General features: G+C 44.5%; 1 protein-coding gene across 3 annotated transcripts in view; it reads right to left on the bottom strand.

Annotated features, from left to right (window-relative positions):
- mtcl1 (microtubule crosslinking factor 1) overlaps positions 1 to 17,817 on the bottom strand; it is a 211,681-nt gene that overhangs the window by 24,526 nt on the left and 169,338 nt on the right. For all 3 annotated transcript variants that reach the window (XM_043687777.2, XM_043687778.2, XM_043687776.2), the window contains exons 12-13: positions 7,840 to 7,916; positions 997 to 2,536 (exon numbers count right to left, since the gene is read on the bottom strand). In XM_043687777.2, coding sequence (XP_043543712.2) covers positions 997 to 2,536; positions 7,840 to 7,916 — 1,617 coding nt within the window. The remainder of the gene's footprint in view (positions 1 to 996; positions 2,537 to 7,839; positions 7,917 to 17,817) is intronic.

Genomic DNA, 17,817 nt, shown 5'->3' with positions numbered 1-17,817 from the left:
CATTAACAAGCTGACCCCAATTCTATGCATTCCCTAATGACATTGCCTACTTGCCAACCAATGAGCACTCTCCTCTCAAACATACAAAATATTATTTCCCTTTACACTAGTATTCTTGTGAATGTTCTGATGAGTGCAAGTCAAAAGGCTTTACAAAATGTACTTTGTTTTTCAAAACTAGTGAAAATGAATTTAACATTTGTTTTCCAATGCTCTCTGATGGCTCAGTGCTTTCTGGCATAATGTGCTGAACACTGGGGATTGGGAATCCTGTGTCCAGTTATTGGTCTGTGTAGAAGGCAACTGATCTCAGTCTGGACAGTGCTACATTGAAGGTCTGTGGATCTTAGGTCATGCATCGGAAATCATCACTATCCAGTCACCCTTGTTGGGTGTTCTCATTCTCATATTCCGTTCTCATGTTCTTCACCGATTTTAATGTGAACCAAACATACTCAACATTAACTTGTGACAATGCCACAAAGCAATGTCCATGATTGGTTCCAAATCCGTTGAAATGGTGACCAGAAAAGATTCAATTTGTTTTTATTTTGTTAATACAACAGTTAGACTTGAACAAAGACTTGTAGATGGACACAAAGTGTTAAAGCTGTTTACCATGTTTGGCATTTGACAATTTTTTGAGCTGCAAGTCAAACCCAAAGCTCATTTAAAACTTAGGGCAAGGGTTGGAATTGTTTACTCTCCATCACCAAACAAAAACGGGCTTGATCAATGGCCATTGCAAGATCCCTTTCACCTCGCTACCTTAGTGTACAACTCAATAAACCAGATCCCCTTTTCTCTGACAGTGTCGGGATCTAGTCAACCGTAAAGGACTAAAATACAAAACACTTGACACAAAATTGACCTGTTGTCCCCTGACCTGCAGCTTTGTGAATTCAGCCACAGATATAATGTAAAGTGCTCGGAGATATTTTTGAAAGTATTAAAATTGTCTGTAAGAACTCAGACAAAGTAAAGAAACAGAATTACCTCAAGGGAACCAGGGGAAGCTCCATCTGGATCATCTGCCTTTGTATCATCATTGGCAGGTTTCTGATTGTTCTTAGCTTGATTTTGTTCCTCGTTAAGAGCCTGCTCAAAAGGGTGTTTGTTTAAGATCCTGGCAGGGCTTTCAGCAAGTGTGTATCCTGGAGAAAGGGGAACTCCCTGCTTAGCAATGAGATCCTCGCCATCTCCTTCCATCTCGGATTCTATGGTCACGTGGACAGGGCTTGGTGATCTGCCACGGACACTCTTCAAAAACTCCTGAACCAGCACATAATTTGACCTGGGCTCTGTGGCCTTAGACCTACTTATCGACCTGGACAATCTCTGCGACGTATCACAAACTATAGGTGTGTGATCTATTATATTGAACAAACTTGAAAGGCCATCATTAATGGTCGTGTGGACTGGACTGTCTCGTGTGGTGGTCGACCTGGCCCAGGCTGACTCATTAAATCCCTTCTGTTGGTTATTGGGCAAAATCCGATCTTTTGGCTGATCGGATTTTGCTGAAATCTTTCTTTGCAGCTTGGGTGAGCCATATTTTGGGGAGCAGCATGTGCGTTCAAATTTCGCCTGCATTTTCTCAACTCCAGGAGCCACTTGTTTGCTTCGCAAACTCCGTGAGGGCGATGACACTGGAGTTGAGCCTCCCTTTGGGGTTAGACACTTGTGTGGACTGCTGCTGATGCCTCTAAGACAGTCCGTCTGTAGACCTACACTGATGGTGCGTGTGGTCTGTGTTCCCGTACTTGTGAAGCCATTAGTCTGACACGCAATGTCTTTGAACTGGGGTTCTATTGAGTTAGAACGTATTCGGCTCATGACTGAATGAGCAACTTCCTTCATGTCATCACTCATGTTGCCAGAAATTTTCAAGTCGTGCAGTGATGAAGCGAAGCCAACAGTGCTGCAGATTGGGTGCTCCATTGGATGGAGCCCACCCTCCAGCAGGTCTTTATGGTGCTTGCCAATGTCACACGGCCATCTTCCAAAGACATCTGCTGGACCTGCCTTTGGCTCAACGACATTGCCATTCGCTTTGATCTTAGAAAATGCGTAATCCGAATCAACTACTTTCGTTCCATCTTTTTTAGGATGTGCTGACCCATCAAACCGACAAATCAGAGGTGGGCTGTGATAAAGTCGCGTTCCCAATTTATCTGGGTTCATGCTACTCCGCTGAAGCTGTTTTTGAGTGTAATCTTGGCTGCTTGTTGTGTTTGTTGTCATTGTGGCACTAGTTGTGAGGTACCACGAGGCAGACTGGAAGGGCTCTGAGGCTAAACTGCTAACTATTTTATCACTTTCAGTCTTTTCTATCCAGGCTTCTGTTGGATTATCCCTGTTAGTGTACTCCCAGTTTTTTCTGTTGAACTCTTCAATGTACTTCAGGTCATCTGGAGACAGCGGTGGGGTAGTCTCATCCTTGGTGAGGCCTACCTGTAGCTGAGGACCACCAGGGAGGAAAGGGGAACTGTCCATCAAACGTTGAAATTCTGACATGGAGGAAACCGACTTTGCCCTTTGAATAAAACAGGAAGATTTTTAGTGTTGCCTCAAGAATGAAGAAATAAAACTGTACCATCAAACAAAAACCCAGCCAGTACTCGTGCTATTTCACACAACGTATTAGATTCATCTCTTGGACCCTTGTTACTGTTCCTATGTGTATATCATCAGCTATTCTGTATTTGCAAGCAACATTGAGGTGAAACAATTATTAATCTCTATTATTTTGCTGGCATTGGTTGGAATGGGAATATTGCAACATAGTCTGTTTTGTCCACCTGAGACAATTAGTTAAGAGTCTCAACCAAAGGATGACATCTCTGGCAGTGCAGCATTACTGCACCGATGCATTAGACTGCCCAATGTGCTCAAGGAGGAGGCCATAGCTTGGTGGTAATATCATTGGACCGGTAATTCAGAACCCCAGACTAATGTTCAAGGGCCAGAAGCTCAAATCCCACCATGGCAGATGGTGAAATGTTAATTCAATAAAAATCTTGAATTAAAATTCTGTAATGATTGTTATTAAAAACTAATCTGGTTCAGTAAGGTCCTTTAGGGGACGAAATCTGCCATACATACCTGGACTGGCCTCAACCTTAGACCCACAGCCATGGGCAATCCAGGATGCCCATTAAAGGCCAAAAAATAAATTGCTGGTTTAGGTCACCAATCCATAAAACACATCTAGGAGAAGGATTCCAACTGACCTGATGTGGTTTGAGAATTTGTACTCCAATTGTGTACTGATTTAGGCTGGGTCACCAGTCTGTGGCTGCTGCTCCCTCTTCAGAACTGCACCATCCTTAACCTTTACGCATGAGCATTTTACCATGACTGATACACAAGGGTATGTGGAATGGCGGTACAGAAACAGGCCATTTGACTCCAATGTTCATGTTCCAAACAAGCCTCTCATCACCTTCCTTCTTCAAATCCTAGCAGCATATCCTTGTTTTCCTTCCTCCCTCCTGCACTTATCTAGCTTCTCAGAAATGGATCCACAGTCTTTGCCTCAACTAATCCATGTGGTAACAAGCTGCATATTTTTACCACTAGGTTAGATTAGATTCCCGACAGTGTGTGGAAACAGGCCCTTTGGCCCAATGAGTCCACACCGATCCATTTCCCTCTAACTAATGCACCTAACACTATGGGCAATTTAGAATGGTCAATTCACCTGACCGGCACATCTTTGGACTGTGGGAGGAAACTGTTACGCCTGGAGGAAACCCATGCAGACACGGGGAGAATATGCAAACTCCACACAGACAGTCGCCCAAGGCTGGAATTGTACCTGGGTCCTTTGGTGCTGTGAGGCAGCAGTGCTAACCACTGAGCCACCGTGCCACCCTAAACTTGGGTCCTGAATTCCCATTTTGATTTACCAATAACTAAGGGTTTTAGCTTTAGTCTCCTCGACAAGTGGAAACATCTTCTCGCCATCTAGCCCTTGTGAGCCATGTCATAACCTTAATGTCTCCATCACATTGTCCTTAACCCTTCTCTTCTCCAGAGAAGAGTGCTGTCAGTCATATCCTCATCCAACATCCTCCTGTATTTTTATTGGGATCAGCGCACGCAGAGGGATAACTGATATTTTGTACTTATTTTAATCAAAACTCAGATCCAGCATCTCTGCAGCTATGCCACTGACCAAGTCACCGTGTTTTATAATCAACCCTGGGTCTACATTAGGCTGAACATTTACCCAGTAAAAACTGAGGGTCAGGAGGGCAAGTTAGGAAATGTGGTTGTCATTGAAGACTATTTTTAAACAGATTTGAATCACCCTGAAAAAGCAACATTTTGTTTTCTGATTTGCCCTAAAATTAACACACTTAATGTAACACTAAATGAGATAATTTGGGAGATGCATTTCTAATTCATCTTTTGAGATTCAAATCTGAAACACAATCGGCATGTAAATCTATTTTCAATTTTAAATGTCATCTGATCAATAAAATCACAATGATGGCTAACAGGAACGCTTCAGATGAAACAGTCGTCTTTTATCCTAGCTGCTGTCAAAACAATGAGATAACACCAAAAATACATTCAGCACATGAAATTTATTTTCTCTTACAAACATTCAATATTGGTGGGCAGGAAAATAGCAATAAGTCTGTCAAGCTTTTTCCTTTTACTCGAAACACTTCCCCTCTCTTCAGGAAGGAACTGATTCATGACAGCCTCTGAAAGTGTCTCCATGTGACCAATACTCAAACTGAGTCGAGAAACTGTGCTGCCTTTCGGGAAGATGATAGCTATCCTCTTCCAGGCTTCATATGGACAGAATTTCCAGTGCTACTGCCCCAGCTTGTCGGTGGGGATCAGAGAATCATAAAATCCCTATAATGTGGAAGGAGGCCATTTGGCCCATCGAGTTTGCATCAACCCTCCAAAGAGTACTTCACCCAGACCCACTCTCCCAGTAACCATGCATTTCTCATGGCTAATTAAGCTACACATTCCTGGACACTATGGGCAATTTAGCATGGCCTGCATATTTTTGGACTGTGGGAGGAAATCAGAGCAACCAGAGGAAACCCACACAGACACATGAAGAATGTGCAAACTTCACACATTCTGTCACCCGAGGATGGAATTGAACCCGGGTCCCTGTGAGGCAGCATTGCTATCCACTGAGCCACTGTGCTGTCCAATGGGATGGGAGGGGACTGTAAATTGAACAGAAGATTACACAGAGTGGGAAATGTGGTTCTTTGGGGGTCTCAAGCACCAAGGGGAAGATTTTTGAGGAGACAGGATGTGCATTTATGCTCCTCACAAGTTTCATAATCCATAGAACAGTTTGGGAACAGTCTGCAGTGATCCCCTTAAGTTCTATTGATTCGACTGTTATGTATCAAGTTCTACTGGGCAGAGATTGCTCAGTCACTGACTGGAGTCTCCAGATCTGGCTGGGTGGGCTCCTGCATCATGTCCTACACTGCGACAGTGGCTACACTTCAACGAACAGACTTTATTGGCTGTAAAACACTTTGGGACATCCTGTGTCAGGAAAGGTCTACCTAAAGGTTTTTTTTTGTCTTGCTATTCACAGTTGCTGAATATCAAAATAGAAATGGGATAGATGTCAATGGCATGTGCCATTGTTATTATCACTCATTGTGTTACTGTTCTGAACCATGGTGCTGCCCGATTTGGCAGAACGATAGACAAATCAATACTGGTTCTGGATCAGTGGTGCTGGAAGAGCACAGCAATTCAGGCAGCATCCGAGGACAGGCAAAATCGACGTTTCGGGCAAAAGCCCTTCATCAGGAATAAAGGCAGAGAGCCTGAAGCGTGGAGAGATAAGCTAGAGGAGGGTGGGGGTAGGGAGAGAGTGGCATAGAGTACAATAGGTCAGTGGGGAAGGAGATGAAGGTGATAGGTCAGGGAGGAGAGGGTGGAGTGGATAGGTGGAAAAGGAGCGAGGCAGGTCGGACAAGTCCGGACAGGTCAGGGGGACAGTGCGGAGCTGTAAGTTTGAAACTAGGATGAGGTGGGGGAAGTGGAAATGAGGAAACTGTTGAAGTCCACATTGATGCCCTGGGGTTGAAGTGTTCCGAGGCGGAAGATGAGGCGTTCTTCCTCCAGGCGTCTGGTGGTGAGGGAGCGGCGGTGGAGGAGGCCCAGCACCTCCATATCCTCGGTAGAGTGGGAGGGGGAGTTGAAATGTTGAGCCACTGGGCGATTTGGTTGATTGGTGCGGGTGTCTCGGAGATGTTCCCTAAAGCGCTCTGCTAGGAGGCGCCCAGTCTCCCCAATGTAGAGGAGAGCACATCGGGAGCAACGGATACAATAGATGATATTAGTGGATGTGCAGGTAAAACTTTGATGGATGTGGAAAGCTCCTTTGGGGCCTTGGATAGAGGTGAGGGAGGAGGTGTGAGCGCTGGTTTTACAGTTCCTGCGGTGGCAGGGGAAAGTACCAGGATGGGAGGGTGGGTCGTAGGGGGGCGTGGACCTGACCAGGTAGTCACGGAGGGAACGGTCTTTGCGGAAGGCGGAGAGGGATTGGGAGGGAAATATATCCCTGGTGGTGGGGTCTGTTTGGAGGTGGCGGAAATGTCGGCGGATGATTTGGTTTATGCGAAGGTTGGTAGGATGGAAGGTGAGCACCAGGGGCGTTCTGTCCTTGTTGCGGTTGTAGGGGTTGGGTCTGAGGGCGGAGGTGCGGGATGTGGATGAGATGCGTTGGAGGGCATCTTTAACCACGTGGGAAGGGAAATTGCGGTCTCTAAAGAAGGAGGCCATCTGGTGTGTTCTATGGTGGAACCGCTCCTCCTGGGAGCAGATACGGCGGAGGCGGAGGAATTGGGAATACGGGATGGCATTTTTGCAAGAGCGTCTGGAGAGGAAAAAACGGAGGGCTTGGAGGCCCTGGTCATGGCGGATGGAGGTGTAGAGGGATCAATACTGGTCCCTAGTAAGTGCTGTTATTTTGTTAAACAAATAGAGTATGACAGCCATTTTCACCTGATGCCCAAGAATATATACTTTCCTGTGGGTCTCACAGCCATAGTCCACAGTGAGTGTATTTTCTAGCTATAGTCCAGAGGGTGGGAAGAGGTGTAATCCAGGTAGCTGTGGGAGTCGGTGGGTTTGTAGAAGATGTCAGTGTCAAGTCGGTCGTCACTGATGGAGATGGAGAGGTCCAGGAAGGGGAGGGAGGTGTCAGAGATGGCCCAGGTAAATTTAAGGTCAGGGTGGAATGTGTTGGTGAAGTTGATGAATTGCTCAACCTCCTCGCGGGAGCACGAGGTGGCGCCAATGCAGTCATCAATGTAGCGGAGGAAGAGATGGAGATTGGTGCCGGTGTAATTACGGAAGATCAACTGCTCTACGTAGCCAACAAAGAGACAGGCATAGCTGGGGCCCATACGTGTGCCCATGGCTACCCCTTTGGTCTGGAGGAAGTGGGAGGATTCAAAGGAGAAATTGTTAAGGGTGAGGACCAGTTCGGCCAAACGAATGAGAGTGTCGGTGGAGGGGTACTGTTGGGAACGTCTGGAGAGGAAAAAACGGAGGGCTTGGAGGCCCTGGTCATGGCGGATGGAGGTGTAGAGGGATCAATACTGGTCCCTAGTAAGTGCTGTTATTTTGTTAAACAAATAGAGTATGACAGCCATTTTCACCTGATGCCCAAGAATATATACTTTCCTGTGGGTCTCACAGCCATAGTCCACAGTGAGTGTATTTTCTAGCTATAGTCCAGAGGCACGGAGACGAGCTGTGCATTCAGTAAGAGTTAAACATTGCTTAGACAGCCTGCAAGCTCTAATTGATCAGAACCCAGTCTCGTACCTCTGAAGATTCACTTTCCGCGTTTCTTTCTCTTGGAATTCTGCCGTCTCCTTGGTCTCACAAATCTCACTCAGAGCCTGTGAAGGAAGAACGCTGCATGTTACTGAGTGACACAGTGTTGACATTTGCACTGCTACACCCTATTGTTACACTCTTTCAAACAGAACAAGTCACTATCTGCATTCCAGAGAGGTTGCAGCCCTCCACAATAGCAATGTGTCAAAGGGTATATATTAGCAAGTGGTGGCGACTTCTAAATCTTCTTCTGCTTATGAAACAACTCAGCGGGTTTCTTTGTACATCTGATATTCATGTTCATTGAACAACAAAGGAACACAGCATCATCATGCTAGACACTGCATGTCTTTAAATACAATACTACCAACTGCTCAATCATACATTATTAAACACTATAATCAGATCAGCTGAAAAGTATCTTTAATTTATTATTGGAAACAGTTCAACATAACGTTGATTATTTTGACGATATATTTAGTGCTAAAGAGAACAATTTGAAAACTGTATTGCTTGCTTCGCAAGTGGTACCATAAATAAATGTCATGAAATAACTTGAATGGTCTAAATTAGTCAAGTTGGATGTCAGGTCTACAGTGGATAATGTGGGTGAAAGGCATGTGACCTAATTCTCAGTTAAGGAGATAGCTTTGAAGGGACCATTTGAGTTTTTTAAAAAAAAAGTCAAAGAGATAGGAAATGTTTTTTAAACTCATTTATGGGATGTGGTTTTTGCTGGTTGGATCATCACTAATTAGCCAGGAGAAAGTGTTAATGAACTGCCTTCTTGAGCTGCTGCTGTCCTTGGACACCCGCACAGTGCTTTTAGGAACAAATCCCCAGGTCTCTGACCAAGAATTACTGAAGGAACCATGATATATTACCAAGTCAGTTAATGGTAAGGTCCTAGAGAGTGTTGCTAAACAAAGAGACCTTGGAGTGCAGGTTCATAGCTCCTTGAAAGTAGAGTCACATGCAGATAGGATAGTGAAGAAAGCATTTGGTATGCTTGCCTTCATCGGTCAGAGTATTGAGTACAGGAGCTGGGGAGTCACATTGTGGCTGTACAGGACATTGGTTAGGCCACTGTTGGAATATCGCATGCAATTCTGATCTCCTTCCTATCGGAAAGATATTATCAAACTTGAAAGGGTTCAGAAAAGATTTACAAGGATGTTGCCAGGGTTGGAGGATTTGAGCTATAGGGAGAGGGGCATGGATAGGATAAATAGACAAAGTCTTTTCCATGGGGTGGGGGAGTTCAGAACTAGAGGGCATAGGTTTAGGAAGACAGGGGAGAGATATAAAAGAGACCTAAGGGGCAACTTTTTCACACAGAGGGTGGTACGTGTACAGAATGAGCTGCCAGAGGAAGTGGTGGTTGCTGGTACACTTTCAACATTTAAAAGGCATCTGGATGGGTATATGAATAGGAAGGGTTTGGAGGGATATGGGCCGGGTGCTGGCAGGTGGGAATAGATTGGGTTGGGATATCTGGTCAGCATGGATGAGCTGAACAGAAGGGTTTATTTCCATGTTGTACATCTCTATGACTCTACGGCAGGATGGTGTAGCTTGGAGAGGAACCTTCAGTATTGTTGGTGCTCCCATGTAGATGGGCAGGAGGTTGGAAAAACACAGCAAGCCAGCTAGCACCAAGAGGTGGAGATGTCAACATTTCGGGTGTAACCCTTCTTCTGGTCTTTGTGCTGCCCTTGTCCTTCTAGATACATCTCTCTGCTATGAATGGTGCTGTCAAAGAAGCCTTGGTGAGTGTATCTTGTAGTTGGTACACACTGCTGCCACTCTCTGTCAGGACTGAAGGTTGTGCATGTTAAAAGCTGGTGGATGAAGTACCAGTCAAGTTTGTTCTGGATCATGTTAAGTTTCTTGAATGTTGTTGGAGCTACACTCATCCAGGCAGAGAAATCTATCGTTCCCCTGACTTGAATCTTGGAGATGGTGGAAAGGCTGGGGAGTCCAGAGGTCAGCTATTTGCCACAGAATTTCTATCTGCTCTTGAAGGCACAGTATTTATATGGCTGGACTAGTCCAGCTTCTAGTCAATGGTAATCCCCAGGAGGTTGATAGTGGACGATTCAGCCAAATGACAGTTAGTTATATTCTCTCTTGTTGGAGATGATTATTGCCTGACAATTGTATGGCATCAATGTTCCTTGCTACATACCAGCTCAAACTGCCTACAGTGTCATCCTTAAAGTGACAGGTTTGCTGAAAATCTGGTTCCTAATTTTGGCGTTAACAAAGTAGAAAGATTTGGGCTTTAAAAAAAACTATATTCTTGCTATTCTGCGGGGGTATATTGGTCAAACAAGACAAACTGCACATGAAATGAAGGCACAAGAACATGTGTGAAATAGAAATAAATCTTGCCTTTGCGAGTTAAAATGGAAGCAAAGTGTTGGAAGTTGAGCTAAGTAACAAAAACTTGCATTCACCCTTCCCCAGGAAGGAGAATCCCTTTAGCTCTTCCATGAGTGGTCGAGCAGCTGAAACATTGAGGTGCAGTAAACACTTGCAGACTGTACCATGACAGATTCTAGTCGACACTCTGATTAAAATGCAGCTCCGCGTTCCAGTCATTGCTACTTCAGCTCAAGGAAAACTCAGTTCCTTTTGTCTGAAAGCTACACACATTTATAAAGGGCTTCACCATTCTATGCCAAGACTACGCCAACAACAGCAGCAGCAAAGTACTCCATCTTACCATTTCCCCTCTGTTGTTTGTTAATGCAACAATAGCCAATTGCAAGAAGTTACAAAGTAGCCTAGTTTTTTTTGTAAGTTTTGCAGTAAGCATTCTTGGGAAAATAACAGTTAAAATGGCAAAAGGTATCAGGAATACAATGACCACTGACTACAGAAAACAGATAAATTGTTTCTGAACAGAGCTACAAGAATCTCTGGGAAATCAGTGCTTGATAATGAGATTAGGAGGCTCATCCCAGTGAAATTATGCCTCATAATTGCTCACCATCTTTGCAGAATGACTTGCTCAGAGACTGGGATGGCCTGCAGGGCCAATCTGTTGAGGAGAGATCAGAGGCAAATGGAAGTGTGTGAATGGCTGGAGGAAGCCTCATCTACCGCCTCGGGACCCTCCAACCCTATGGAGTCAATGTGGACTTCACCAGTTTCCTCATTTCCCCTCCCCCCAACTTTACCCCAGTTCCAACCTTCTAGCTCAGCACCGTCCCCATGACCTGTCCCACCAGTCCATCTTCCTTCCCACTTATCCACTCCACCCTCCTCTCTAACCTATCACCTTCACCCCCACCTCCATCTACCTATTGCACTCAGGCCTGAAACATCGATTTTCCTGCTCCTCGGATGCTGCTTGACCTGCTGTGCTTTTCCAGCACCACTCTAATCTTGACCCAGTGTGTGAATGCCACCCACAGTCGGCCTGCAGGACTGCTGTAAAGCCAGGAGGGGCTGGAGTGTACAAGACTGAATTCATCAAGAGGGGAGAAACTTAGACTTCACTAATTGCCTTCAGTGTCTACTTGAGGACACTTGGCCACTGAGGTAAACTTAGGGAGGTATACGGAATTTTTTTTTGTCAGATTGAGGACTGAGATGTGGAAGGAGCCGCGAGGCCCCTGATGATTACATTCAAGGGGCTGATGCTCGAAGGCACCTTGAGCACTCAGGCTATCATGTTGTGGCATCAGGCAGCTTGAGGCGATGAGTAGGACTGGCTGATCATGCCCAGAAGGTTGTGTCACCATTTAGTACCCTGTACACCTTCCAGATGTAGAGAAAATTTCCTTCAAACATTTTGTGGAGATGAGGTGGCATTTTATCCTCCTTAAAGTGAGGCACCATTTTTCTGATTAGTTTTTCTCCTCAGCAGAACCCAAAGTTCAAATTACAAAAAAAAATTGTGGTTTACTTCAGCGCATGAGAATTGAGGAGTGAATGTTGCAAGAAAGATGGCCTTGTGTGGCCCAATGTATATAAAACTCTCATTACCTCCTTTGGGTAAAAAATGAATCAAATTCTTTTGAAGTAAATAATTGCAACTTTTTCCTCAAAACAGAAATAAGGTGTCAGATAAGAAGGCTCAGTGTTCCAAGTAGGTGTCTCGGCTGACAGCAGTCTTATCACTTAGCACTGTGCTCAGGCATTGGAGATCTCTCTGTCTCTCTCCCTCTTTGAACACTTAAAAGACACAAACAAAGCTTTGTTCATTGCTGGTGACTCTTCACATTAAAGCAGAACATATTGTTCTGATGATTCACTATTAACACAAAAATGTCAGTGTTTTTAAATTACTAAAAAGTCAGTTTTGCACTTGGTGTATCGGCCATTTTGAATTCATGCAACAAAATGGTTGGACTGCTATTTATAAAATGAATTGACCACTTTGATATACCTAGTGCACATTGTGAAGCTTGGGTGAAATTGTAAGGAATACAATTTGAAAGCATGGTCAAACTTTTCCAGAACTTGTGGGAGGCTCAGTTCATGTTGTCAGGAAGGAGTGCGCACTTACAGAACTCAGATGCAGCTAATGACTCAACATATTACCAATACGTCACTGCACAGTCCAGTTACAAATCTGGTAAAATGGTCTTGAATGAATTTTACCAGAAGGTGCCTGTGAATGATATAAAATCCCCGTGATAGAAATGATGCCTCAATTAGTATAGTCACAAGCAGTTGTAATTCTGTGTTGACAGCAGATTCTTACTGGTTGATGTTGTAGTTCAGGCTAAGACAGATGGCAAATGTTTTCCAAACTGCAAGTCTGAGGGTCCTCGGCATCACTTAATGAATTGAGTGACAAGGCATCAAGGAACAAACTTGGGGGAGTGTGCAAACTGTTACCTTCCTTCAGAGCAAAGGATGCAGTATATTCTCTACTTGGCTGTTTCTCTGATTCCAAGAAAGGCCTGTGGCCTTGTGAGCGATGACTCTGAATGCTCCCTCGTGCTGGACATAGTCTAAAGGACTCCAGCACTGGCTCGTGTTGGTCAGTACAGTGACCAAATCCTCCTTTCCAGGATTTGGACTGAAGCTGCATTAGGAACACAAGAAAGCTAGTTTCTAACAGGCTACTGCTTTAAGAGCTGAAAATGAAAGAGAAGTAGCTGATGAGAATGTTGTAATTATGTTGTAATAGTCCACATATGAATCACGGCAACGCCTTTTCCCCAGAAGCACAGTGGTTAGGATGATCACAAGATTGGTATCCATGCACTGACCTCTGGTGTTTGGTTCCTCTGTTCCAGAGCAGGCGCATTGCAGCAGATGTACAAACTAACTTCACCAAAGCCCTGCGCACAGAGGCTGGAAAAGAGTTACAGGGCAATCAATGCAGCACTTGCTCCCTCACTGTGTGGTGAACACTGTTTGGAGAAGAACCTCAATGTAGGATTGCTAAGGTCGGCCAAAACCAGACAAGGGCCAGAGGAGGCTGTACGATCATGGGGCAGGGTCTGATGTTTGTTTTATTGATGAAAAATAGAAGCCTTTTGAACAGCAGGAAATTAAAAAAGAACCCTCCATACTACAAGCTACAGACTAAACTGAAACACTGGACCTTATTATAACATCATTCTTTTATAATTAGAAATCTCCATCAGCCACAACGATTGTTAATCATTTAATAATCTCTTAAAACTGTCAAACTTCCACACAATCCCCTGCTGAGATAGGGGTTCTGGAACTCCTAAAACACAGCCAAGCATTCATAATGGCCTTACATTTGCAAATAATGACGCCTGTTAAAATTGTAAAAATAGATTGCCTTTTATTCTAAGCTATACCAGGTGGCCTGTCTATCAAAGCAGCCTCAGGGTGACTGGCTGTTTTATTCTAAGTGAAAGCTGCAGGCCAGTTGTGTTTTTGATCCTCGTAATTAGAAACTTGATAGTGACCTTCCACCAATTTTGTTCTTCTGTTGATGTTCATGATGAACATTAAACTGTGCATATATCTTGAAAGAAACATTCTACAAAACAGATACAAAATTAAAAGTGAGGAAAAGGCTAACTGGCCCATCAAGCTTGTCTCACAGGATATTGGCCTGACTTTATACTGCAAATTTATAGCTTGGAAGATAAGATGGTGAAAACCTTGCTAGCTGCTTTGATGCAGCACTTAGGAGGTACTGCACGGTTTATTGGAAGCAACATCTTTTGGAACAGGCACTACACCAAGACCCCATCTGCTTGCTTGGTTAGTTGGTTGGTGGGGCACCATTTCACAGAAAAGATTGGGCATTAGCAGGAGTTTGGCTGTGTGCAAATTGGCCATTGCTTTTCCTACATTTCAACAGTGCCTATACTTCAAACAAGACTTCAACGGCTGTAAAGCAAATGACACATCTGGCACTCACAAATGGTGCTACATAAATGCAAACATTTATTTTTGAAACCAAGGAACCTTTAGCTTCTCCTTGTCACACTTTTCACTCGGGCACAGTTGTGACAAGTAAAAGCTCCTGCCAATTTTGCTTCCAGTGTTGGAAATGTGGTTTAAATTCTGGAAACGATGACAGAGTTCTTTATATATTTAGGATGCATTTCTTCTGGAATGTGCATTCATTCTTTATGCTTTAGACTGGCAAAAGGAAGGAACCAAATGAGATGTGCAAAAGAAAAGGTTGAAACCAATCTGCTTTTATTAAATCCATATTTTCTTCCTCAAACAACAACTTCACACCATCATTACTACCGTTTCTTTTATCTTGAAACTCTTACTCAGGCAGCACATGACTCAGTCACTGCGAGTCTATGAAGGAGACAGGATTGTGCAGAGAATTCTTGTGAATTGTCAAAGCGACTTCTTGTTCAGAGGAAAACACATGCTTCTTTGTGTTTCTGAAGCAATGTCTCTTCCTTGACAGATCAAAAAACAGGAGCGGACAGTCGTGAAAAATGACAATTCAATCCCTTTGTGGGACTGCTATTGAAAGTGCTGCACTGCCATGATAGACAAAACACAATGCGATGGCAATACTGTGCAAAATGCAGAGATCATGAGCACCAATGTGCCAACGATATAATCAGTTACAATAGCATTTGCTCCATATGTAGCAATGGGTTGGTGGGAAAATTTTAAGCAGCATTATTAAAGTATGAGAGTGCCTAGCTCCTGTTGAAGTTTTGAGACACTGACTAAAGCAAGCTGCCTTCAGAGAAAACCGACAGCCTTTAAGATCTCTAAAGACTTGAATACCTCAGACAGTGGCACCATTATATTGCTCTGAACAGCTCCCAGCTGCTTAGAACATGCTTCATGACACAGGATTCACAGTTAAACATAGCAGGCCCTATTCAGTGGCCAACCCTGTTCACTTCCGGAGAGGTTATGCACTGTGCCAAACAGCTAAGATATGACACGGTCGCTGACTGAGGTTTTCAGAGTTTTAGGAGCCTCATAAATTGTCAGTTTTTCCATGGAGGAAGTTCCCCTTAATCTTTATCCTACAATCACAGTTCTGTTATTCTCAAAACAATCCCTTGTCTCCCCCATTGTCAAAGTATAATCCCTGCAATTAAAAATAACTGGCTTGCACCAAACACAAACCTCCCAGCTCACAGTGGTGCTGTACAGTAATTAAGGATGACGTGGTCAAAAATATATTTTTAAAATTTCATTATCAAACGGGGCAGGCACTGTACTGATCCCCGTCAAGCATTCTTTCAGACATAAAGTTAATTGTCCAATAAGCTGCCTGTACATGATTAGACCATGGGTCTCTTTCAAACTCAGATGCTAGAAAGCAGAATATTGACTATTGTATTACTTACACACCAGAGTGTTTCATTTGAATTCGATTTTGTGCTGTCAGACATTTCTATCTAATACTTTGTTAAATGGGGAAACAACCTTGGACAGGTAGTTCCAACCCGACTTGAGCGCAAGGCGGCAAAGTGCTATTTCTCACCCTCCCGACTGGATGGTAAGCTGAAGCTGCCCCGAAACAATACTAGAATAGAATCCCTACAGTGTGAAAACAGGCCCTTCGGCCCAACAAGTCCACACTGACCCTCTGAAGAGCAACCCACCAGACCCATTTCCCTACTACTCTAGGTTTACCCCAGACTAACGCACCTACGTGCCGGTGAATACGATGGGCAATTTAGTATGGCTAATCCACCTAACCTGCACATCTTTGGATTGTGGGAGGAAACCGGAGCACCCGGAGGAAACGCACGCAGACACGGGGAGAAATGTGCAAACTCCACACAGACAGTTGCTCGAGGCTGGAATCAAACCCGGGTCCCTGGTGCTGTGAGGCAGCAGTGCTAACCGCTGAGCCACCATGCCACCCGTGCACTCTCAGCCTGTGAGCTGCTAGATACCAGTCACTCGGGTGAGAGCTGAATCAAATGTCAACGCCAAAGTAAAAATGTGGATGCGGGAAATCTGTAAAAGTCTAACAAGTTAGTAGTCAGCATCCAAAAGAGAAAATAAAGCAGAATGCTGGAATCTGAAGCATACAGAAACACAAGTTACTGAGAAACTCAGCAGGTCTGGCAGCATCTATGGAAAGACAGACAGCAAAAACATTTCAAGTCCAGTGACCCTTCTTCAGAACTGAAGAACCCGCTGAGTTTCTCCAGTAACTTATGCATTTCTGAAGGACAGAAGCAGCTGGGTTGAAATTTCAGTGGGTGGCACGGTGGCTCAGTGGTTAGCACTGCTGCCTAACAGCACCAGGGACCTGGGTTTGATTCCACCCTCGGGCAACTGTCTGGGTGGAATTTGCATGTTCTCCCTGTGTCTGTGTGGGTTTCCTCCCACAGCCCAGGGACGTGTAGGCTAGGTGGATTGGCCATGGGGAATTTCAGGGTTACAGGGAAAGGGTAAGGGGGTGACTCTGGGTGGGGTGCTTTTCGGATGGTTGATGTGGACTCAATAGGCTAAATGTCCTACTTCCACACTACAGAGATTCTGTGATTCAGCTGTGCAGTTTGAGCATTCTCTGTTTCAGAGATGAATCAACCATTTCACCTTCTACATGTTGCAAATTGAGCCAACGTGTTCATCACTGATCAAAGGCACGAGACCTTAGGTTAGTTTAAAGCTATGTCATGCTGTGTATTTTATCGTTCTGATTTTGTTTAAATCTTGATGAAGATGTTCATGTTTTTAAAAGTTTAAATTGATGTGGCCTGTATCTCCAAGGTGCCTGAACATTGATATTTCAGAAAACGGTTGTTCTGAATATCCTGTAAGCCGTGTGTGATGAATCTGCATTTCCAAGTGGAAGCAGGTGTGACAGCACTGTCAGACTGCCTGTACTCCATCAGCAAATGGCTCAGAAAACCATCTGGTTCCCTGGTAGCTTTTATCTCAAGCTTGGCTCTGCGTCATCTTCCATCTGTTGTTCCTCTGTGTCTGTCTCCAGGCTACTCCCAACTCTGCTCCCTTGAGAGTTCTGTCAGTTACAGTTCCTGACTGCGTGAAGAATGGTTGGTTCCTGGTTCCTGGCTCTCTCTTCGTTCCAGGACTAAACCAAGCCGGCGAGGAACTGAGCACATGATATTGGAAGGGTTTTGTCTGTTTTGCAAACAGGGCAGGTATTCAAATAATTAAATCAGATTCTCTACAGTGTGGAAACAGGCCCTTCGGCCCAACAAGTCCACATCGACCCTCCGAAGAGTAACCCACCCAGACCCATTTCCCTCTGACTAATGCACCTAGCACTATGGGCAATTTAGCATGGCCAATTCACCTGTCCTGCACATCTTTGGACTGTGGGAGGAAACTGGAGCACCCAGAGGAAACCCACGCAGACACGGGGAGAATGTGCTGGAATCGAACCTGGGACCCTGGTGCTGTGAGGCAGCAGTGCTAACCACTGAGCAACTGTGCTGCCCACAACAGGGTTGCTGATCCTCTGCCTCCTATTCTTTTCAGTTTTAACCGCGTCCTCCTGATCAGACAGCAAAAGGCCACTACCAACGTTTTCTTAAATAGTTA

Source organism: Chiloscyllium plagiosum, unplaced genomic scaffold, assembly GCF_037043375.1.
Source record: "Chiloscyllium plagiosum isolate Xiang-an unplaced genomic scaffold, Cpla_swu_hap1 HiC_scaffold_4, whole genome shotgun sequence".
Lineage (NCBI taxonomy): Eukaryota > Metazoa > Chordata > Chondrichthyes > Orectolobiformes > Hemiscylliidae > Chiloscyllium > Chiloscyllium plagiosum.
The sequence above is the reverse complement of the archived record's forward strand: the minus strand, read 5'-3'. Positions and strand labels throughout refer to the sequence as shown.